Source organism: Pipistrellus kuhlii, unplaced genomic scaffold, assembly GCF_014108245.1.
Source record: "Pipistrellus kuhlii isolate mPipKuh1 unplaced genomic scaffold, mPipKuh1.p scaffold_m20_p_51, whole genome shotgun sequence".
NCBI classification, from domain to species: Eukaryota; Metazoa; Chordata; class Mammalia; order Chiroptera; family Vespertilionidae; genus Pipistrellus; species Pipistrellus kuhlii.
Window position 1 is genome coordinate 2,189,912 of NW_023425553.1, and position 22,743 is coordinate 2,212,654.

Below are 22,743 nucleotides of genomic sequence, written 5' to 3' on the forward strand. Positions count from 1 at the left end.
CCACACAGATGTGAGCATGGACACACTCCCGCCTGGCCCCCACATTCACAGGTGGGCACAGGGCACCACGCCCTTTCCCAGGAACTGGCTCCCAAGTCCGTTACAGTAGCTCTCACCAACCGTGTGCCAGGGGTGCTCTGGGCTCTCCCCACCCAGGAACTAATCTCCACTCGCAGAGACCAGGCTGGGTGAGCGCATGCTGTTCACACCTTCCAGGCAGGAGGCCCCAGGCCAGAGAGGCCAGGGACGCCCCAGGCACAGGGAGCCTGTGTGAGGGAGCTGCAGCAGTTCAACCCCATCACCTACCCCCCAGCCAGGGCTCCTTCCACCAGAGCACACTGGCTGCTGCTGACTCAGAACCCACCCTTAGCGTGTGTGCACACAGTGCCCATGTTCGGACGTGTAAACATGTGCCGTGTTTTTGCATCTGTGCCCATGCTCCTCACACACATGTGTACCCATAGTAACGTGCCTATACGCAGAGAAGAGGGGATCACTGCCTGCTCTGGGCTCCCACCACCGTTGGTGGTTTCTCTCGGTGCCATCACCGTTTCTCTCCCTGGACTGGCCATGTCTTAAGAACAGGTTACCCGGGTACTCAGTGCAGGTCCACACATACTCAGCACATGTTTGAATGTGGTTAGAACCTGGTACCAGCACCCCTACTAAAGCAGTAAGAATTCAAAGAATCAAAAAGAAATATTCCCTAAATCCCACCCCACCACATCTAGACTACACTCTGAGTACCCAGAACCCAAGAAATCTCTGCCCTGTGGTCTGGTATCTATTTCCAGTGCCTGTGTGGCCCTGTCACAGAGTCTGTCCACCTGAAAGTAGGCCATATCACAGGAGTGTTCACCCCTAGGATCAGGGGGATCTGAGAGGATATGGTGTGGGCAGAACTTGGTCATGTGATGGATTATCCACAAACCTGTACTCAAGGCATCTATGAGTGCAGGATGGAGGCAAGAAGAGAAGGGAAATGGACTGTGGATGGAGGGCCTCCCTATGCACTCTTGTCCCAGTCTCCACAAATGTTAGAGGTGGACTGTTTGAAGGAATTAATAACCGAGTAGGTTGTTCAGTGAACAAGCATCAACAAACACACACATATAAACTCACATATTCTATTATATTTCCTTGATCTGTAGTCACATGGGAAAGAATATGGCTTTTTATAAATTGGAAACATTTAAACTGTGTTCTTGCTTGTTCATCATCATTCTACCATGTGTGATAGATCTGAGCTTGTTCTCATGGCTACCCTGTCTTCTTTCATTTCTCTTTCTCCCCTCTTCTCCTCATCTGTACCCCCTACTTTGCAGTATGCTTATGCCCTGGCCAACTTCATTCAGTCCCAGGGCATCAGCTCCCTGAAAGTGTGGACCAGCCACATGAAGAGGACTATCCAGACAGCTGAGGCCCTAGGCGTCCCCTATGAGCAGTGGAAGGCCCTGAATGAGATTGATGCGGTGAGATGTAGGGGAATGGATTTCCTGGTGGATGGTGGGGCTTCACTCTCGGCTTATACCCCGGGTTGCCTCTGCGGGCTCCTATGGTAACCTAATTAATTCAACAAACATTTCTTGACAACCAGTCGTGTGACAGACACTATTCTGTGTGTTGAGGATCCGTGAAGGCCAGAACAGACAAGTTCTCTGAACTCATGGAGCCCATATGCAGACAGTAAATAAGACACTGCATCTCATGTGACCAAGGGTTGTGAGAAGGGAAGTACAGGGACTATGGGAGGCTGAGGGTGCTTCTGACAAGACGTGGTGATGTAAGATTTACAAGGAAAGCTTCCTAGATGAAGGTGGAGATGAGAAAAGAAAACAGGCAAAATGGTCTGGGAGTAAGGAAATAAATTTAATTTCAGTGGCAAGGAGCAGCTCATGAGAAGGCCCAGAGGTGAGAAGAGACCATGGCATGCTCAGAGAACGGAGGCTAGAACAGCAGAGAGGCTGGGACAATGATTGTGAGGTCTGGAGATAAGGGAGATAAGGTTGGAAAGGAAGGTAGCTTGTAGGGCTTTATATCGTGTTGAGGAATTTGGATGCTGACCTATAAACGGGAAACCATTGATGTAGTCTAAGTCAAGGATGAATGGCTTGAATGTGATTCACTTTTAAAAAAATAAAATAAAAAGACCATTCTGGCCACGGGTGGAGACTAGGTAGGAAGAAGGCCAGAAGGAGCGTGTAAACTGATATGAAGATGACTGCATTAGTCCAGAAAGAGGTGAGGGTGTGATGGACCAGAGTAGTGGCACTGGTGATGGAACAAAGAACTTGAGGAATATTTTATCAGACTCTTATCACATGGCCATCTCTCTTTGGGTCAGGTTTTCCCATGAGCTCTTTTTTTAAAAATGTTTTTGTTTTAGAGAGAGAGGGGGGTGGGGAAGGAGAGAGAGAAACAGCAATGATGAGAGAAAGTCATTGATTGGCTATCTCCTTAACACCCCACACTGCAGAAGGAGGCCATAATCTGGGCATGTGCCCTAACTAGGAATTGAACCATGACCTCCCAATTCATAGGTCGATGCTCAACCACTGAGCCACACCATCTGGGCCCATGTGTTCTTTGAAAAGGCATCGTTTCCTCTCATTGTTTCACCTGCATGATAAATACACTGATATCAGATAGTGGCACATAGGCTATGATTGTTAGACCCCAAAGCAAAAGCTTCACCACAGATACAAATAACTTGAATGTAGGTAGGTTAACCTGCTTGCCTACTAAATATGCCTCTATAAATACTGACAAGTATGTGTGTGTGTGTATATATATACATACATATGTCCTTAATGATAGACATACAGCAATACTCATTCTTACAAAAAGGGATATGTACAATAGCATCGTTCTGCATATCACATGTATTTGCTATAAATACATGCAAGGAAATATGTCAACTCTTCATCCTAAGAGTTCAGTTATGGTTTGTTTCTTGCACACATGTGATATAAACATTTATTTGATGCCTACTTTGTTTCACAAAATCTGTTTCATGTATTTTGGTTCCTGTCTTCACTGAATTTTCAGGTTAAACAGGTTAGACAGAGGACTAAACAGAGGAATACAAAGCAGTGTGCATAATACAGGCTCTGGTAGGCTAGACTGTGGGTGCATAGATGTCGGGGCAGGACATGTGGCCCAGCCAGGATCTGCCTGGAGGAAGTGATGCGAATGTTAACTTGGCAGGTTAATAGTGAGCCAGATAGAGAATATCAGGAGTGGTATGCCAGGCAGAGAGAACAGCTGAAACAAAGAGGGTATTGTGTGTGCACAGCTGCTAAGGTTGTAGCAGTGGGGGCTAAGAGGGAGGAAAAAGGAATAGATTTGAGAGAAATTTAGGAGGTAGAATCCCAGCAATGAGTTATGAAGGTGTGGATAAGGAAGAAGCAAGAATTTAGAATGATGCCTATGTTTTTGGTTTGTTTTCCATGATCAATAATATATTGATAATTGGTTCCATTTATTGAGTCTCTAAAATGTGCCTTAGATATCCTGTACTAGTCTCTTTTGCACATATTATCTCTCATATTCAAAACGCTCTTGTGGGGTAATTGTACTTCTCGTCGTGTTGCAGATGAGGAAAATAAAATTCAGAGAGGTTAGGCAGTTTTCCTTAAGTCATTAGGAAATCAGTGACCATTTCCACTGGCAACAGGTTCACAGAATGCCTCTGAATAGAAAGTCAAAGGATGTTGTGTGTCCTGTAGGGCACACTCTCTCCCATGCACAGGGCCAGTTGAAGAAGTTTGACAATGCATAGCTGTTTGTGGGCTAGGGAAGAGGCAAACCTCACACCAGAGCCAGCTGCTTCCCCTACAGGAGGGTCTAATCCTTAGACTCCACACAACCAGATGGGAAAACTTATAAACTCAACATAGCGTCCCTACCCCACCAGCAGCCGCCTCACTTCTGGGGATTTCTAAGTGGACTTGGAACTCTCGTATGCTCCTAAGGGACAGTCTCTGAGCTCTGTTCCTTCTTTGGGAAGAGAGTGTATCTACCATAGGCCCACTCTGAAACTGTTAGGGATTTACTAAATCTTGCCTTCTGAGATGTCTGTGGATAGCTGATTATCTGCCAGAGATCCTGGGGCAGACATAGAGGCAGGAGGGATGAGAGATGCTCTGAAATGGGAGAACCCTGCTGTGGATGCATAAACTTGCACACACAGTTACAGACACTCACCTCAGAATGCTTACAGTCACAGACACGCACTTCATGGACACTAGTCAGACACAGGCTCTCTCTCAGACACATCTGCCACTAACAGCCACACCATATGCACAGACGCATACACACTTAAGACACACCTAGAGATACATGCAGACACAATCACAATCACCATAGACACACATGCAGTCTTTGCACATTTCTATATGACATGAGCACAGAGGCATACAATGGGCATACAGACAGCATATCACATAGCCTTGAGCATATTATCACAAATTCACACAGGCTTCAGACATAGGCACACAGATGTTCACACATATCCACCAGAAACATAATCAGGGACATGCATACTCACAGATATACATGCCACAGACACACTGAGGTACATATGGAAAGACAGACCACAGAAACATTCATGGAGGCACTTTCTCAGATGCTCAGACACCCTGTACACACATAATCACATAAGCACACTACAGATGATGCGACAAATATACACACACAAAGCATAGATTCCTAAACATACCACAGGTACACACCATAAGCACGCTACACATACACATGCAAAGTCACAAATTCTTAAGCCCACATATTTATTTATTTATTTTTTAAATCCTCATCCAAGGATATTTTTTCATTGATTTCTAAGGAGTGTAGGAGGGGGAAGGAGAACGAGAGAGAGAGAGAGAGAGAGAGAGAGAGAGAGAGAGAGAGAGAGAGAGAGAAACATCAATGTGAGAGAGACATATTGATTGGTTACCTCCCACACGCACCCCTATAGGGGCTGGAGCATCTGCACCCAAGATAAATACCCTTCACCTGGAATAAAATCCGTGACTGTTTGGTCCATGGGCCAATGCACTAACCACTGAGGAACTGGTCAGGGCAAACCCACATATTTATAAAAATATATACACATATGTACAATATATACCTACAAACCTGTTGGGATAATCATATAGGAACACATCTGTACACATGTACTCATATCTGCACAGCCACATATCTCATGCACACACACACACACACACACACACACTCAGGCAACATGCACAAACCTAAAGCTGTGTTCACAGAAACCTAGGTGCTACTGTTCTACAATCATTTGGCCTTAAAATTATGGTAAAGGCTGGCCAGGCTGGCACAGCTCAGTGGTTGAACATCGGCCTGTGATCCAGGAGATCACAGTTCAATTCCCAGTCAGGGCACGTTCCTGGGTTTCGGGCTTAATCCTCAGTGTGGGGTGTGGAGGAGGCAGCCAGGCTGTGTGGATTTCACCATGTGAATACTTTTGTCCCCACATAATTTTTCTCAGGGTGTCTGTGAGGAGATGACCTATGAAGAAATCCAGGAACATTACCCTGAGGAATTTGCACTACGGGACCAAGATAAATATCGCTACCGCTATCCCAAGGGAGAGGTAAGCTTTGAAGGGTGGACTGATTCCTAGAACTCTTCCTCAGTATCCTCATTCCAACCCTCGAGGTTTCTTAGTTTCCTAGATTGCTTTCGAAACAGAATAAAGCATATATTGCAGCAACTGCCACCCCACAGGCACGTGATGATCTGGCCCTTGGCTGACTCAGATTCTTGGCAATGGGCAACAAATTCCTCTGTTTTAAAAGTTACTCGTTTGCCCTGGTCAGTGTTTCTCAGTGGTTAGAGAATCGGCGTATGCACCGAAGGGTCTCAGGTTCAATTTCCAGTGTAGGGCATATATTTTGTTCCTAGAATTCTATTTAGTTCTGTTTCAAATGTACGTCGTGTATTTGGTAGCATCTTATTTCTTTCTTATATTTTTCAATCCATCTTTTAATTTAAAAAAAAATTTTAAACATTCATTTTATATTTTGGATTATTTACCTTGAGTTTTTAAGATTCTCATCTTGTTTGTTCTGTTTATTTTCATTCATAATAGTTTATTTTTCTTTGCGTATTGTGAGCTTCAGTTTGGCAAAAATGTATCTGTGGGATTCTCATGTGGTGTGAGTTGAGAGAATCTATTTGCTTCTTCCAGACACTCTGAGAAGCTAACAACTTGTATCACTTTTTATTAAACTCTCAGCTTAGCATTATCTAAAACACATGGATAATAATATTCTGAACCAAAACCCACTTGAGGGTAGACTTGTGGTTGTACATTCTTACAGGAGGCATTTTCTAAATTTTTATACTCAGAGTCAGAGACATATAAGTTCTTATTGTTTCCCTTTGCCTATATATACTTTTTTTTTTCTAGTTTACACTTTTATTGAGGATATAGGCCTTTGAGAGTCTCAGGTTTATTGGAGAAATTCAGTCCCAACTCCCTACTTTGTGTATACCTAAGACCTTGTCTCATGTCTCTATAAAGTTTTAAAAATTCAACCCTCACCCATCAGTGTGGTTCAGTGGTTGAGCATCAACTTATGAACCAGAAGGTCACAGTTAGACTCTGGGTCAGGGCACACACCTGGGTTGTGGGCTCAATCCCCCGTAGGGAGTGTGCTGGAGGCAGCGCATCAATGATTCTCTCATCATTGATGTTTCTATCTCTCCCTCTCCCTTCCTCTCTGAAATCAATAAAAATATATTTAAACAATAATAATAAAATAAAAACTCAAGCCTCTTGGAAAACATGATTATAGATGCCTCCATGGCAGTTGTTGCTTCCACATCCACTTAGCACTCTTGTTTACCAAGGTTTTCTTCATTTTGGAACCCTATCTTTATAATGTTTTCTTGATTTTCTTGAACAGTCAGCAGTGCGGACATTTATTTTATCTAGCTTTTCTAGGAATTTTTTGTAGTGAGAAGTTTTATTATTGTTATAGATATCTAGTTGAATATATTAATTGCTCCCCATTTAACAGATGAGAAACCAAGACCCTAAGGAGGAAGTGAACTGCTTAAGGTCGTACTGCTGGGTCAACAGCTGATCTATTGTAGTACCACATCCAGGTTTTCCTGATTTCTAGTCTAGAGTTCCTCTCCTCTGAGCAAATGTGCCTCATCTCCCTTTCTTACAGAAGTATTTTCTTATTTTTAGTCCTACGAGGATCTGGTTCAGCGGTTGGAGCCAGTTATAATGGAGCTAGAACGGCAGGAAAATGTGCTGGTGATCTGCCACCAAGCTGTCATGCGGTGCCTCTTGGCCTACTTCCTGGATAAGAGCTCAGGTACCACTGTTCTCTCTGTTCCTGGCATAGAGAACTGGATGTCATTTGAGACCCTGACACTAGAAATTGGTCGTTTATATCTTAGTAGTTAAGAGCACAGTGTCTAGAACAAATATGCCCGAGTTCAAGTTCTTAGCTTTGGCAAATTACTTTAACCTGGCTTCGGTTCCCTCATCTGTAAAATTGGGAAGATAATGATGAAGTTTAAATAAATCAAAATGTGTAAAGAGCTTAAAATAGTTCATGACACATAGCGTGAGCTACGTAAGTCTTGGCGACTATTATTAGTATTAATACCATTCTGAGCTAACGTCTTCAAAGCTGGCCTTAACAATCTGCCTTGATCTGGAAAAGCTGAGCTAGTATTTCTCTGAAGCATGCTGTCAGCAGGTGGTAATGGACCTTCCCTGACCTCATGATTCTGATTTTAGGTTTCTGTATTTGCTGTAGAGGTGATTTTCTCAACCTAGTGTTTCCATTGTTTTACATTTAAAGGATTATTTCTTTTTCTAAAAATGTCTAGACATTGTTGAGTATTTATACACTGAATATACATACTGAATCGCAGACTCAGGCAGGTGGTCTGGCAAAAGACTATTGTGCCACCCTCAAGTGAGAGAATCCACTTCTGACAGGGATGCCGACGTGTTGGCATCTCCTGGACACGGGGAGGGTGTGTGAAGACAGCGCAAAGCCATATTTGAAGTGGCCAGTGTTTGCAGATTTGTATTGTTTCTATGTCATTAACTTCAAAATCAAGGGCACTTGTAATATAGAGTCATCCAGATTTGGAACCTGGGGAACTTGAAAACTTCACATTGGACAGAACATTCCCTCAGTCTCCTCACTGAAAAGGGGTGGGGGGGGGGGGGGTGTCCCTGTGCTGCTAGATTTCTGATACCATCCACACATCCGCTGCTCGGTGTTATCTTTGAGACTGCAAGGCAACCACAGTAACCTGACTGCGCAGTTGAGAAAATGGCAGCTTTGAGAGGTCAAGTGACTGGCCCTACCTAAGTCTCAGGGCTTAGCGGGGTTGGGAGGGACATTAATCCCAGATGCATTTCAGAAGCCTTCCCTTCTCACACACACATGGGATGTGTGGGTGGCTCGTGCATGGCACACTACTTTACCCACTTCCTACCTGCTTTCATGCACAGGACACACCAGCTGTTCACAGCTACCCTGGGAGCTGAGCCAGGCAGGCTGAGAACAAGCTCCGACCCCTATTACTCAGGTGAGGAATGTGAGGCCCAGAGAGATGATGTGACTAAGGATGCAGACCCCGCAGACCTCACAGCTAGGGCACTCTAGGAGTACACCTAATCCAATCCTATGCTGTGAGAGATGGGAACTCTGGGAGCCAGAGAGAGAAAAGGTAAGGCCAGGCCACTTGTGGGGGTCGTGGCAGAGCAGGGTCAGAGACCTCAGGCAAGTGGGTTCCCTATTCTGAGTTTGTTCTCTCACGTCTGCCATGAGGAATAGTAACTCCTGCAGAGTATCAGCAAGGATGGAAGGAGATGGTGCACCAAAGTGCTGGGCCCAGGGCCTGACAGTGATGCTGACCAAGAGGAGGAGAAGGAGCAGTATAGACACCTAGGAAATTGCCAAAACAGATGTCTCAGGTGGCTGGGAGGGCATTGGCAGGCCCCTTAAAACTGTAACAGGGGCCCAGCTAGCATGGCTCAGTGGTTGAGTATTGACCTATAAATCAGGAGGTCACAGTTCTATTCCAGTAGGGGTGCTTCATCCCAGTGGGAGGCCTTGCCAGAGGCAGCTGATCAATGATTCTCTCTCATCATTGATGTTTCTATCTCTCCCTCTCCCCTTCTTTCTGAAATCAATAAAAGCTATTTTTTAAGTGTAGGGGGGATTCTAGGGATGAGAAGCCATGAAGGGTGGGTTCTGGCTTAATGAAAGGACGTGGGGAGTGGTATGGACAGTATGGGTGGATGGGCAGGTGAAGGTGTCAACCCAAGATACTCTGAACCCCTCAAAGAATGGCAGCAGACTTCAGTGGACAGAGCACACAATTGAACTCAGAGGGTTCTGGATTTCAGGCCCAGGGCTGCCACTCCCTGGCTGTGTGCCTTAGGACGAGTGTCTTCACTCTGAGAGCCTCGCTTTCCTCATCTGTGCAATGGGCCTGATCATCCCTTCCTCGGGACTATCTGGTAAATACAACCTAGGTCCATACACGAAATTATACATGGATATTGAGAGAACTTTATGCATCATGGTCAATAACTGGAAACAAGGGCCCATCAAAGAGTGAGAGGAGTCAGAGGGTGCAGGCCTGGGTCGGGGGAAAGCTGTGCAGGCTGCCCAGGTACTCACACACCTCATCACAGGGTCTGCTGTGCAGTAGGGTCTCAGGAACCCCTTTTGGAGATGCACTGTGGGCCTCTGTGGTCAGGGAGCCTGTGGAAGAACCGGGATTGGGGGTGGGGTGGGAAGTGGGGAGGGTTTAGAGGCCATCCTGACCATTCCAGGAGACCCACAGTCTGGCTGCATTCCCCAGGGCCTGCCTGTCTCCCCTCTGCTCTCATCCTCGCTGGTCACCCTGCAGGCTGTGAGGGAAGAGATCTCAGGGGAGGGTGACCATGCAGAAGGGCTGTGGACAGTGAGCATGCTGTAAAGCTGCAGGCCTGGGGCTGGGACCCCACCCTCCAGCACCCTGTCTCTGATGGCTGCTTTCTCCTCCTTTCCAGATGAGCTGCCGTATCTCAAGTGCCCTCTGCACACAGTGCTCAAACTCACACCTGTGGCTTATGGTGAGACACACACCCCCACCTTTATCTGGGGAAAGGCACATAGAGGCCATGAGCATGCCTCTAGTACCTACCATTTGCCCAATAGAGTCCTAGGGGAGGTTCCTTGGATGGGTAGTTGGATGTTCTGGTAGAGGTGGGCTTGGTGGTGGCAAGATGAGCACTGAGCATAGAACACCAAACTGTAGCAGGGTGGCAGGGGTGGGGTGGGGGAGAGTAGTCTCCAAAGGGGACCAGAGGAACAATTAAGTGTATGTTGGGGCGAGATTGAAAAAAGGCCTCAAAGGCTAGACTCTCCCTTGGGGCATTAGTTAGCTGTGAAATGTTCATGAGTAGGAAAGTGGCAGACAAATCTTTCTTGACTGTGAACAGGACACATAGTGAACTGAGCCCCAGAGTAGAGTGCAACCCAGAGATGGAGCTAAGGGGGCTTCCTTAGGCACTGGGTCTCCTCTGCCAGCCCCAGCCCCATGATACCACCATCCTCCTCCAGGCTCCCTGTGACCGCCACACCTTGAAGGTTCCATTACCACTGTCCTCTAATTACACTTAATCTGGGGCTGATGGTCTCAAGGCAGTGGCCCAGACCTCCTCCGCCACTTCACCACCTGACAGAGCTGGGAGGATCGCAGAGCTCCACCATTATTATCTAGACTAGAGTGCTGTCCCACAGACAGGAGCCTGGAGATCATCTCTTCTCTTCTCGCCATTGGCAGCTGAGCAACTGAGCCTCAGAGACCACTGAGAGGATTAGGGGAAGAGCTGGGAGGATGTCTCTTTGGTGGCCTCTTAGGCTGGGTGTCTTCTCCACACAGAGCTGGTCTAAGTTCCCTCCCTACAGAAAAGTCACAACTACACACAGCATGGAGCTGGGGAGTTGATGGTGATGGGCATGTTGAGGAATGACACCTCAGGGAAGACAGTCTTGCCTTGGGAGCTTATGGATGGATGGGTTTTTCTTTTTGAGGATGCAAAGTGGAGTCCATCTACCTGAATGTGGAGGCGGTAAACACACACCGAGAGAAGCCTGAGGTACGCGGGCACATGGGAAAGCACCCTCCCCACCCAAAGGGCCACCCCGGTGCCACAGACCTTGGGTGTTTTGCACCATCAGTTAGAATAACCAGCACCTAGAAATGCTGGATCCTCTGCCCAGATGGGAGGCACCATGGAGATGCAGGGCTAGAGCAACCCCTGCCAGAAAGGCCTCAGACCAGACTCCTCCAGGCTCTCCTGAGAAAAGGGTCAGGATGCAGGCCTGGCTGAGGGAGGGGAGCCTGATAGTGAGGACAGCCCACAGGGGATGGGCTGGGGCTCCACACTGCTGTCTCCTTCCTGTTAATCCTGGGCTTTCTTCTCAGAATGTGGACATCACTCGAGATCCTGAGGAAGCCCTGGACACTGTCCCTGCCCACTACTGAGCCCTCTCCGGAAGTCAAACTACCTCTTTCCTGTCTTCCACCTCTAGAAGCTTCTATTCTTGCTCTTCTACACTGAGAAGACTTTGGATTTGGCCTCACTGGGAGATCCTGCTTCCAGTGAAGAAGCACTCGGCAGATCCAAAACAGGTGTCGATTTCTAACTACAACCAAGGAGCTGTCTAGCTCTGGATGAAACTTTCTTCTTAATTTTCATTCTCTGATCAATGAAAACTTCTCTTACTGCCTCTAAGAGGGGAGAGGTGGTCATTGTGAAGCTTCTCCCACAGGGTCTTCTGAAGATCCTGACCCCGCAAAGTGGCTCTGATGATGTGGGGATGTGGAATGGGTGAGAGCTTCCTAGAGGAAAGACTTCTGGGAGGAGATAGGTCTCTGTGTCTGCCTATGGGCTTTGTTCTTTGGTGGGCAATGTTCCTGGGGCATGGCATCCTCACCCCTATACTCAGAGAAGCTGAACTTGGACCACAGTGCTCCTGTCTTCTCCAACTCTTGCTGCCATTCTGAGTGTTGTCCCTGTCCATGTCAATAGTCCAAAGAATACCCTAGTCTCCCAGTCCCCCTCAACTCCATGACCACCCATTCCATGGACATTGGCAACATGAATACTTCTCCACAGTGTGACTTCTTAAATACAAGCATCCGACTATCTGACCACAGACCCGTAGTCCTTACAACTTTCTGTGTCATGCACGGGATCCCTAGCAGCCTGCCTTCTGTACAGCAGACATACACTTAGTATTGCTGACCAGGAACCAGTAACCCAGTGCTGAAAAGACAAACTCGTACAGTATTTTCTGGTACTCTAGCCCACCCCACCTTCTCAGGGATTGCCCACTTCAGTCAATTCATGACTATTCTTTTTCTGTCTCCTGTCCTTTTTTGTTGGCTTTTGCCCCAACGGTCTATGCAACACGGTCAGGTCTTTCTCCTATCCCAATAAAGCTCTCCCTTCTTCCTGTGTCACCCTCTAATTACCCCCACTCCATTCTTACACAACCATCTCAAAATGAACGTAGAATTACTGTCCTTGTATAATTACCTTCTCCCTATGCATTCTGTTCCAGGCTTTCCCCCTTCATAGCTTTGCCATACTTTCCCCAGGTCTCTATCCCACTGAAGTAATCCTTTCCTTTTAGCCTAAAGCTGGACCCCACATTCCCCAAAGAGCTATGCCAATCGTTAGCTCTTCTATGAACTCAAAATGTCACGCACAACAATTAAGCATAATAAAGAAAGAAAACAACTGCAGTTCATTTTGCAAATTTAATATAATGCTGATACCCAAAGTACAACAACAGCACACAGAAAGCGAACAATGAAGCAGGATTGGCAACTGGATTTGTCATAGCATGACAACCTCGGCTGATTGGTAGTATCTGCTTAGACTGCTGGGTGGACACAGATCCCAAGGATGTTCCTTGGCTCCATGGGAAGGAAGGACTGCTGTAGCTCATTAGTGGTGTCTGTAAATGTGGCTCATAAACCTGAAATCAAAACACCAAAAAGGAACATATTTTACCATCAATTATACTGTTTTCTCATACTTCCTCCACTGTCTTCATCTCCCCACCCTGCCCTCCCACCTCGGGGTTTCTTATAACATTCCCCAGCACTTATATGCATAGCCTTGGCTATGGAAATGCTGTAATTACCTGAAACCTCACTAGCCATAGGAGAAGCTACAGGCACCAAGGCTGGTGGCTCCACCACCAAAGGGAGCACTGTTGCTCGGTCCACCGCTGAAGCCAGCACCGGTGTTCAGTCCACCGCCGAAGCCAACGATAGAACTAGGTCCACCACTGAAGCCAATGCTGGTGCTGGGTTCGCCATTAAAGCCAATACTGGTGTTGGAACCACTGCCAAAGCCAATGATGGTACTCAGTCCTCCGTCGAAGCTGGTATTAGGCCCACCACCAAAGCCATCACTGATGTTGAGGCTACCACTAAAGCCAGCACTGGTGCCAAGTGTGCTGCCAAAACCAGCATTGGTGCCCAGTCCTCCACCAAAGCCATCGCTGGAGATCAGTCCGCCACCAAAGCCAGCACTGGTGCCTAGTTCACCATTGAAGTCAGTGCTGGTGCCCAGTCCACCATTGAAGCCAGTGCTGGTGCTCAGTCCGCCACCAAATCCACTGCCGGCACTTAACCCATCACCAAAGTTAAAACCCACACTGGTGCTAAGCCCGTTACCAAAACTGGCACTGGTAGCTCCACTGAAGCATGCGCTGGTGCTAGGAGGGCCACCAAAGCATAGGTTAGTATTAGGCACATTACCAAAGAAGCTGGTGCTGGGACCTGCACCAAAGCCAATATTGGTGCTAGGGGCACTTGCAAAGTCGGTAGTGGTGCTAAGTGCCCCAGTGAAGTCAGCACTAGTGCTGAACATACCACCAAAGCCAGAGTTGGTGGAGGGTGCACCACCAAAGCCGGGGCTACCACCGACAGCACTGCTGAAACCAGCACTGGTGTTGAACGCACCGCCGAAGCCGACACTGGTGCTGATAGCACCACCAAAGCTGGCATTAGGATTGGGAGAGCCACTGAAGCAGATGCTGGTGCTCAGTGTGCTGCCAAAGTCAGCGATGGTGCTGGAAGAGCCACTGAATGAGACACTGGTGCTGAGGATGCTATCAAAGCCAGTGCTGGTGCTAGGAGAGCCACCAAAGTAGATACTAGTACTGAGCGTGCCACCAAAGCTGGCGCCAGAGCTGGGAGAGCCACCAAAACAGACACTAGTACTGAGTGTGCCACCAAAGCCAGTGCTGGTGCTAAGTGCACCACTAAAGACGGCACCGGTGCTAGGAGCATTGCCAAAGCTGGTACTGGTAATGAGAGCACCACTGAAGCCAGCAGTGGTGCTCAGTGTGCCTCCAAAGCCAGGGCTGGCCCCACCATTGAAACTGGTAGTGGTGATGAGTGGGCCACCGAAACTAGAGCTGGCCCCACCACCGAAGCTGGCACTGGTATAAGGTGTGCCACCAAAGCTAACGCTGGCTGTGCTGCTGAAGCTGGCACTGGTGCTGGGTGTGCCACCAAAGCTAATGCCAGTTCTGCCACCAAAGCCACCACCACTGGGGCTGGGCGCACCACTGAAGCTAATGCTAGCACCATTGTGGAAGCTAGCTGCTGTGCCAGCTCCTCTGCCGAAGTCAATGTTGGTGCTGGCATCTGCATTTTCGTGGGCTCTGGCCTCAATTTCAAATGAAAATCTGCTCCAGGCCTGAGCATCATCGCCTAACTCTTCCCGTGTTAGGCAGTCGATATCCATGTCATCCCAATTCCAGGGCCCAGCCACAGCTTCCTCTCCAATTCCCATCTGGGCTCTTGCCTCAGCCCTGGCCTCAGCCTCAGCCACAGCCACAGCTGCGGCCTGAACTTCCATTTCCACTGCCTCCCGGTACTGAGCAGCCCAGTCCTTGGGGTCTTTCTTCTGTACCTGAAATGGGAATGATAATCATTATAAAGAAAATAACCTGATAATTATGTATTAAGTGCATATTATGGGATTTGTATAAAACTAGTAGCAATATTTTACAAGACTATCATGGGTCAGTCTTGAGATCCAATTTCAGCTCTAATGACAGGTACTGTGTGATCTTGGATAAGTTACTTAACCTCATTGAGCCCAAGTGTCTTCATCTAATAAGAGAGTAAATGTGTCATAACTGCTGTCTCCCCCAAAAATTCATATGTTGATGGACCAACCCCCAATGTGACTGTATTTGGAGATCGGACCTTTGTGGAGATCAAGTTAAATGAAGTCATAACGGTGCGGCTCTGGTCCAATAGGATTAGTGTCCCCATAAGAAGAGGCTCTCTCTTCACCATCTTAGGACACAGTAAGAAGGCATCCATCTGCTTTCCAGGAAAAGAGACCTCAGCAGAAACTAACACTATTATACCTTGATCTGGTACTTCTGGCCACCAGGACTATGGAAAAATAAATTTCTGTCATTTAAGCCATCCAATCTATGGTATTTTGTTATAACATTCTGAGCATACTAATGCAAACTATGAAGAATGAATGAAACAATGTAAACTTTATGTTGAGCAGCATCTGGAACAAAATTAAATTCCATATGTTTATATGTGAACTGCAGGCTGCCCTGTACCTGCCCATCCCTACACAGTCTGCCCCAATCAGGAACAACCCATACCGTTAATATGCCAAGTCAGGGCAGGTCTCCTATTACCTTGCAGGCAAACTTGAGGACTTTCATCTTGCTAGTCTCATGGTAGGAGCGCAAGCCCCAGAAGAACTCATATTCAGGTGGTCTGCTGTTGGGGACCCTCTTGTACTCCAGGTACCTTGGAGAAATGAAATGAAACTTGCTTCTAAACAAACAAATCTGTTATCTAACCACTGGGAACTAGGTGGCAACTTCCTCAAACACTAAACTCAGCTCCTGGAGAAGATTTCCAAGACCCCCTCATCCCTAGACTCACTCCTAAACATCGTTCATGGTCTCCACTATTAAGCCATTTCCCATGGGCTCTGTGCCAAAGAGTCACTGGGTGCTGCAGAGGAGGCATGTGTAGGGCATGATGTCACAGAGAGGCCAATGAACCCTGCCACCTGTGAGGAGTAAGCCCAAGTTCCTGTTGGGTGTGTTGTAAACAGAGGAGCCATTCTTCAGACACTCTGCTCTGAGCACACCCCCTAACAAGAGCCTTGTGTTTGATCTGGCCCAGCCTTGGGATGTCCCACCCATGGGAATTGTGGACAAGCCTCAGATTTGGGGCACAGAATGCCCATACCTCTAAAGCTAGTGTAAGAAAGGGGCTTATAAAGCACTTCCTGAACCAGATCAACATGCCCCAAACACTTCAGGGCCTGACAATGCCCCCAAAACACCACTTACTTCTGCTTCACAAACTCGTCTGTGATGAGTTTCCTCACTTCCCCAAAGAGCGAGTGCCTCACCCTGACAATGGGAAAAATAACCCATGAACAGAGATCAGAACTTCCCAGATGAGGACAGAGGCATTTTACAACATGGAAGACACCTCTCTAGCACATGTGGCCATCTTCGTGAAACCAGAAAAACAGTAAACACATACATGATCACTAGAAGTATGCAGCTGAGGCCAAATGGTTCTTTGCCAAGGATACCCTGAAGGACTATCTTATATCTCATCTTAGAACAAACAGAGGACATAGAGGAGAGAGGGAGCAAGGAGTTAAGGACTAGTTTCCCCAATCACCCAGATCAGAGACATGGACCATCTACCCAGCCCGACACCCCCGCCCGCTCCACCAGACCACCAGGCTGATGTGATCCTGGGACCATCCTCTCTTGCCAAAGGACAACACGGACAGCAAGTGCCGAGAGAGCCCAATCATACCCCGGGCGCAGCCCCAACTTGCGCAGCACCTCCCAGATGACAGCTGGAAGGAGAGGCAAGAGGAGAGGGACAGAAAATGAACATGTGGAACTCTGACCACGTTCACCCATTCAGCTGCATGCTCAACCACTCACCCTCATTGGCCTTGTTGCCATTCATAAAAATGACACTCAGAATCACCATGAGAAGACCTAGTTTGGGTGTGTCCTTGGTCCTAGGGGAATAACAGGACAGAGAGAATGTTTATGACCCCCAGCCATCTGTAGAAAACACACCAGCCAGCTCACTAGGCTAGCCTCTCTCAGGTTTCTCAGGTATGGGAGAGTTCTGCCCAGTCTATGCTTCCAGCTCCACGTGACCCTGGGCAAGACACTTAGACCCCCGAGCCTCAGTCTCCTAGTCAGTGAAATGGGAAATCACATCCTCCCCTCCCCGGGCTGCTGAGAGGACAGGCACTCAGTCAGTGTGAGGTCCTTCTTGCTCTCACAGGACCCTCAGCCACCAGAGAATTCACAGCCACCGATGTGTCTTCCCTTCGAGCATCGTGATCCACCCACACCAGGAAGGCCTCCCTGGAGAACCACTCCACAAGACCAGTAGGAAGAGACAGGCAATGACAGGGCTGCGTTCCTGGAAGCTTCTGGACAAACAGACAACCTGACAGTAGGCATGCCCGCCCCAGGCTTCGACACCCTTCAGTCCATCATAACCAGGCACAACTTCTGTGGGCAGGGTTCCAGCTACATGAGGGAGCTGGAACGAGCTTCAGGCCTGTTTTTCCTGGCTCTCTAAGGGCATGTGGGACAGAAGACAGTGATGGGGTAGTACCATGGACAAAAGCAGAAGCCTCCCTCCCACCCGGCCCTTTCCCAGCTTACGTTCCTAGTATGCCTGCGGAGGATTCCTGAGTGCTGATGAGAATATACAAGCTACTTTGCTTATCAATTTCCTTCAGATTGACTCGAAACATCTGCCAAGTAAAAGAATAACCTGTGAGATAACAAAATTCAGGCTAGGCATCAATGAGCTTCCTAAGCATCCCACAGCTCCCCTTGTACCTAGAGGCCAGTGTGTGTGTGTGTGTGTGTGTGTGTGTGTGTGTGTACTTAGATATGAGGCCAGCATTGTGCAATTGTTATCAATATTTTATCAAATCACCCTTGTGATTAGTGGTAATCTAGGAAAACAGAGAATGAGGAATAGAAGGAAGAGGTGAGCATCTGGAATACATTCTATGACATGTCCAGCAGTAGACAGAAGTTAGGACTAAGTTGGTTGGCTTGAGTCCTAGATGTGCTTTTACCACTGACTTGTGTGATTCTTGGCAAGTCTATGCACTTCCCTAAGTCATTGTCTGCCCAACTGCACAGTGATGGGGCTGAGTTAGTCTCTTTAATCCCCCCAAGAAGGGCCATGTACACCTTTGTTTGATTCAAGGCTTCACCACTGCACCCATCCCCCAGGGCTGCCCCTTCACCTTCTCCAGAGCGTAGCTTGCTCGTTCAATGATCTCTGGGAAATATTCACCATATTCTTGGATGACATCCTTCAGCATGTCTGCAGGAGGGGAGAGGTGGGAGCACCTGGGCTGAGCAGAGACCACAAAGCTGCAACCCTTTAGCAAGCCCTGTGGGGTCATTGCAGTCTGAGTCCTAAACTATGTTTAATGGGAGATGCCATTAACACAGTGTGAGGAGAGTAAGGGAGGACATATGAAGGAAATAACACCCAGGGTATGGGGGAGAGGGGAGTGAGAAGAGAGCTAAGGGAGGAGGGTATGCATGACTCTACCTGAGCGCTTGATGGGGATCTTTGTCTGGTCCTTAACCAACAGGTATTTCACCAACTTATTTGCCTGGGAGAAGAGGAATACATAGGGAAATCTCAATGTGATTTAGAACACTTGGAAGAATGCCAGAGAAGGGGGCAGGTGAAGAAAAGACTGGGCAGCATAGGATTCTTACCCTTTCTTGCAAAATGGCCACATCTCGGGGTGGCGGAGGCCTCTGGCCCCATGGATTCCACCTGTAATTACGGCCACCTCTCTCATGCCCAGTCAGATGCTTGAACTGCATCATCAGAAAGAAGGTCCAGAGTCACCAGGTGAAAGAGATGGCTCTGTCTCCTTATCCTACCTCTTCCTGAAAGTCCCTTAAACCCTTCCTGCAGGAGGTCCTGACCTTACTTTTGACCACCCCGAGTCCTAGACTTGTCTTTCCCTGTCTTCCAGGCAGGAGTTTCATTTCCCTTGCTAGGAGAGGAGCAACCCAGAGGCAGGGCCTGGGGTTCCTCTTTGGCCACCACTAACTCTGCTAGCTGTACCCCTTACACAAGACTCTTCATCTTTCTGGGATTCAAGGTTCTTATCTGTAAAACTGGGACATATGTCCCTGGCTGGTAAGAGTTACTTTCAAAACATGAAAACATAACCTGTATGAATGTACCCAGCACAAAGCCTGGTACATGGTAACTACTATGTAAACACATGTTGCATTATATCTAGGTTGAAGTTAAGTATATGGATGTCTTATTTTCCCACCAATCTGTGAACTGCCAGGGAGCAGGAACTATGTCATATTCTTCTCAGCATGTCTCACATCCTATCTGAACCCAGAGTCTGTCTCAAGGTAAAAAGGCTCAGTAAAATTTTATAGAATAAATGAACAGATTGTGATGTCAGAGATCTCACCTTTCGGTTCCTCTTGCCCCGGGTCCTGGTTGTGGGCTCCAGACTCAACTGAGCCAGGTAGTCATCTGCCAGGGCCTGGACAGCAGCAGCAACCTGAGTCTCAAGGGTACTTAAGTTGGTCTCAGAGCTGGCCATCTCGGCCTGAGCTCCTTGATCAACAATTTGAATCTGAGTTTCAGCTACCCGGGCCTTAAGTGGAAGTCTTCCGAGCCCTGGACCCTCTCTTGACCCGGAGGGTGGCAGCTAGGGCTTGGTTTGTGACCATTTGAACAGCAGATGGGGCCTCAGAGATCTCATAGGCAAAACGTATGCCCTTATTGGCAGCCTTCTTGGCCTGATAGCTGCTGCTAAGGCCTCAATCTGCCTGATACCTCTCTCAGTGATATTTGGGACCCCTAGGACAGTGTCAGTATTTGTGCCTTTAATAGTTGCCCTCTTGTCTTAGGAGGCTTTCTTAGTTCGACTGGAAGCTGCTGTGGCCTGGGTATTGGTTGTCTCATTGGTGATTTGGCCTTGGGTGGTAGCTGTGTGGATGGTGTTTGAAGTCAGTGAGATCTCAGTGGAATTATGCATGGCCTTATCCTGGAAGCTTTCTTAGGCTTGATGGAGGCTACTAAGGCCTGGGAATTTTCTGACTCACTGGCAAGTGGAGCCAGGGTAGTCTGTGGGATGACTGATAGGTTGAGGGCCTTCAAGGGTGACTTGATCTGTATAGTGACACTCTCACTGCCAGTTGGAGATTGAGGGCCTTGGGCTGCCTTAGCAGTAACTCTCTTGGTCTCGTGGGCTTTCTTAGACTGAGTGGTGACTGAAGAAGCCTGAATATTAGCTGCCTCAGTGGTAGCTGAAGCCTCGCTGATCTGGGGGCTCATTGGCAGTTTTAAAGCCTGCAAAGGTATTGTATGTAGGCTTGTTGATGGTAATCACATTGGCAGATGGGACTGAGGGGGCAACAGGTATTGTGTCAGTAACAGCCTTATTGGGGGCCTTCTTGGTCTTGCTTTTCTTAGGTCGGTTGGCAACTGGTGGGTCCATAGCCAGGGGGTCCTTTGTTGCTGCCAAGAGGGGATGCATCAGCAAGACACTGTACATCTGGATGGAAGTGAAGCCCCAAGCTCCCAGGGGTAGGCAGAGGGCCCTATACACTTAGGATTATGTTCTGCTGATTCGTCTGATCTCCCTACAGCCCACCCTTTCCATGAAGGTCTCCCCTTCCTCTGAGCAGTGATTGAAAGGGGGAGGGGGAGGGAAAAGGGAGAGAGCAAAAGAAAGAGTCAGGCCTTATATTTTTTTTTCTCCTCCTCCTCCTCCACCACGCAGGGGTGGACTGAGACGGGCTAGTCAGAAAATTATGCAACTACAGAGTGGTAGGGGGCTCAAAGCAGGAAGCGAACTCAAGATGGCACAGCTGGCCTGGCAAGAATGCAGAGGGGCCTCACCTGGACCGGGGGCATCCTATAACCGTGGTCATTTCTCCTATCCATTTTTCTGGGAGGTCATGCAACAGCTGAACCTGAGGGGAAGGGGTCTGAGTTAGGGGAGAATGGAATGAGAGGGAGGAGGAGATTCACCAGATTTTCTGAAGGAGGGGGGCAACCTCATCTAAACTTGGGCCCCCAACCTTCAGCTCCGAGGTTCTCATACCTAGAAACCCAGACCATCTGGTTTGTGAAGTCTACCTCCTTTTGCCTCTAACCATCCACCAGTCAGTTCTCCCTCCCACCTCTTTACCCTACACAAGTCTGCAGCAACTCGATTCTGCGTATGCGCAACACCCAGAGCCCCGCCCATCTCAGGACCTCAGAGCGCAAGCGGCTTTGGTGAACCATAGTCTGACCACCTCCATCCCACACACTCCCCCCACCCCCCTTCAACATCTCCTCCCACTCCTTCTAACTGCATCACATCTCAGTCCCTTTCCCTCAAAGCCGGCGCCCTCCCTCTTCTCTGCAGTACCACTGTGCTCCGCCCCTTCCCTAACACCGCCCACGTCTTCTCTGCAGTACAGCCACTCAAAGCCCCCCTCGGTGTGCCCTCTCCCTCCCTCCCCCCTCCGCTCTGCAGCAGTTCTCCGTACTTCCCCTTCCTTTAATGTGCCCCCTCCCTCCGCTCTGCAGTAAGTCCCTGCCCCTCTCCCAAGACCGCCCCCTCTTATCCACGTCTACAACTGATCAGTCCCATCCTTTCTGCAACATGGACACCTCACCCACAAATCCAACGGTATTACGTTTTTGTATATTCCTTGTTCCTGAAACCTACCAAGTTCGGTCCCTTCCCTTCTCAAACCAAAATCTACCGGGTACTGGTCCCTCTTTTCTTCCCTCTGATCCGGGTTATTGCAGCCGTTCAAAAGGCATTCTGCTTCATCCTTTCTCTAAGTCCCGATCCCTTTTTCTGTGGCCCAAATCAGGTCCTGATACCTTTCTCCGGGCTTAAAGATTTCTGTCATCGCTTGTCTCTCTCCAGAACTGGGTTCTGCTCCATCCCTTCTACAGCCTGAAGGATTTCTCTCTCTCTCTCTCCTTTCGGCAGTACCAAATGGGTCTGCATCCCGCCCTCCTATTGCCTTAAGAGAGTCCACATCTCTTCATTCTGTGCCCAAAGGAGATTCTGCCCCCTCCTTTCTCCCTTGCGATCTGGATCCAGGCACCTCTAAACCCAACCACTTCAATGCCCGTTAGCTCCCAAATGCCTAGCACATTTTCTTCAAAACTTAGGGGCTTAAGGAGTCAGGCAGGTCAAAGCTGCAGACCAGAGGGCACCACAGTTTTCATTAAGCTGGGCACCTTAGCTCACCTTGTCCTTCTGGATCCAGAAGACGTCTGCTCTCTCCAAGCCTCTCCTTAGGTCTGAGCCTGTCCACTCCCCCTCCCCTGCCGGAAGTGGTCCTGCCTCTTTCCGCCTCCAGAGGGGTCTCCTTCCCTGCCTGTCAACCTCCTCCCTCCTCCCTTCTCCCTCCTCTCTCCTCCCTCCTCCCTCTTCCCTCCTCTCTCTTCCCTCCTCCCTCCTCCCTGCTTCCATCTTTCCATTCTCCTCAACATGGCCTCTTTTCTGATTACTACTCCTATGCATAAATCCATCTCTCCTATTATTATCCAGTTGATTTCTCCACACACAAACACCCCCCCACCGTGTATCTCTGATCC

General features: G+C 48.4%; 2 protein-coding genes, 1 non-coding gene and 1 pseudogene across 5 annotated transcripts in view; 1 reads left to right on the top strand and 3 right to left on the bottom strand.

Moving 5' to 3' along the window:
* The window catches only part of PFKFB1 (6-phosphofructo-2-kinase/fructose-2,6-biphosphatase 1), a 46,788-nt gene extending 33,946 nt beyond the window's left edge, over positions 1–12,842 (top strand). For 2 of the 3 annotated variants that reach the window (XM_036415764.2, XM_036415761.2), the window contains exons 9-14: positions 1,326–1,472; positions 5,510–5,614; positions 7,223–7,352; positions 10,064–10,126; positions 11,091–11,155; positions 11,485–12,842. In XM_036415764.2, the coding sequence (XP_036271657.1) occupies positions 1,326–1,472; positions 5,510–5,614; positions 7,223–7,352; positions 10,064–10,126; positions 11,091–11,155; positions 11,485–11,544 (570 nt within the window). In that variant the 3' untranslated portion in view covers positions 11,545–12,842. The remainder of the gene's footprint in view (positions 1–1,325; positions 1,473–5,509; positions 5,615–7,222; positions 7,353–10,063; positions 10,127–11,090; positions 11,156–11,484) is intronic. The other variant, XM_036415762.2, reaches the window with a different exon arrangement.
* Positions 12,812–22,523, bottom strand: TRO (trophinin). The gene is given in 14 exon segments (XM_045573502.1): positions 12,812–12,997; positions 12,999–13,046; positions 14,891–14,998; positions 15,756–15,870; positions 16,425–16,487; positions 16,909–16,951; positions 17,043–17,122; positions 17,787–17,878; positions 18,386–18,465; positions 18,700–18,763; positions 18,873–18,977; positions 19,598–19,696; positions 21,037–21,110; positions 22,394–22,523. Coding segments are annotated over 13 exon segments (1,035 nt in total). The 5' UTR covers positions 21,082–21,110; positions 22,394–22,523; the 3' UTR covers positions 12,812–12,904.
* Positions 16,094–16,222, bottom strand: LOC118706486. The gene has a single exon (XR_004984038.1). It is a non-coding gene; the product is annotated as a small nucleolar RNA SNORA11 (small nucleolar RNA).
* LOC123651424 lies at positions 19,703–21,029 on the bottom strand (annotated as a pseudogene).
* Positions 22,524–22,743: the final 220 nt, after the last annotated feature.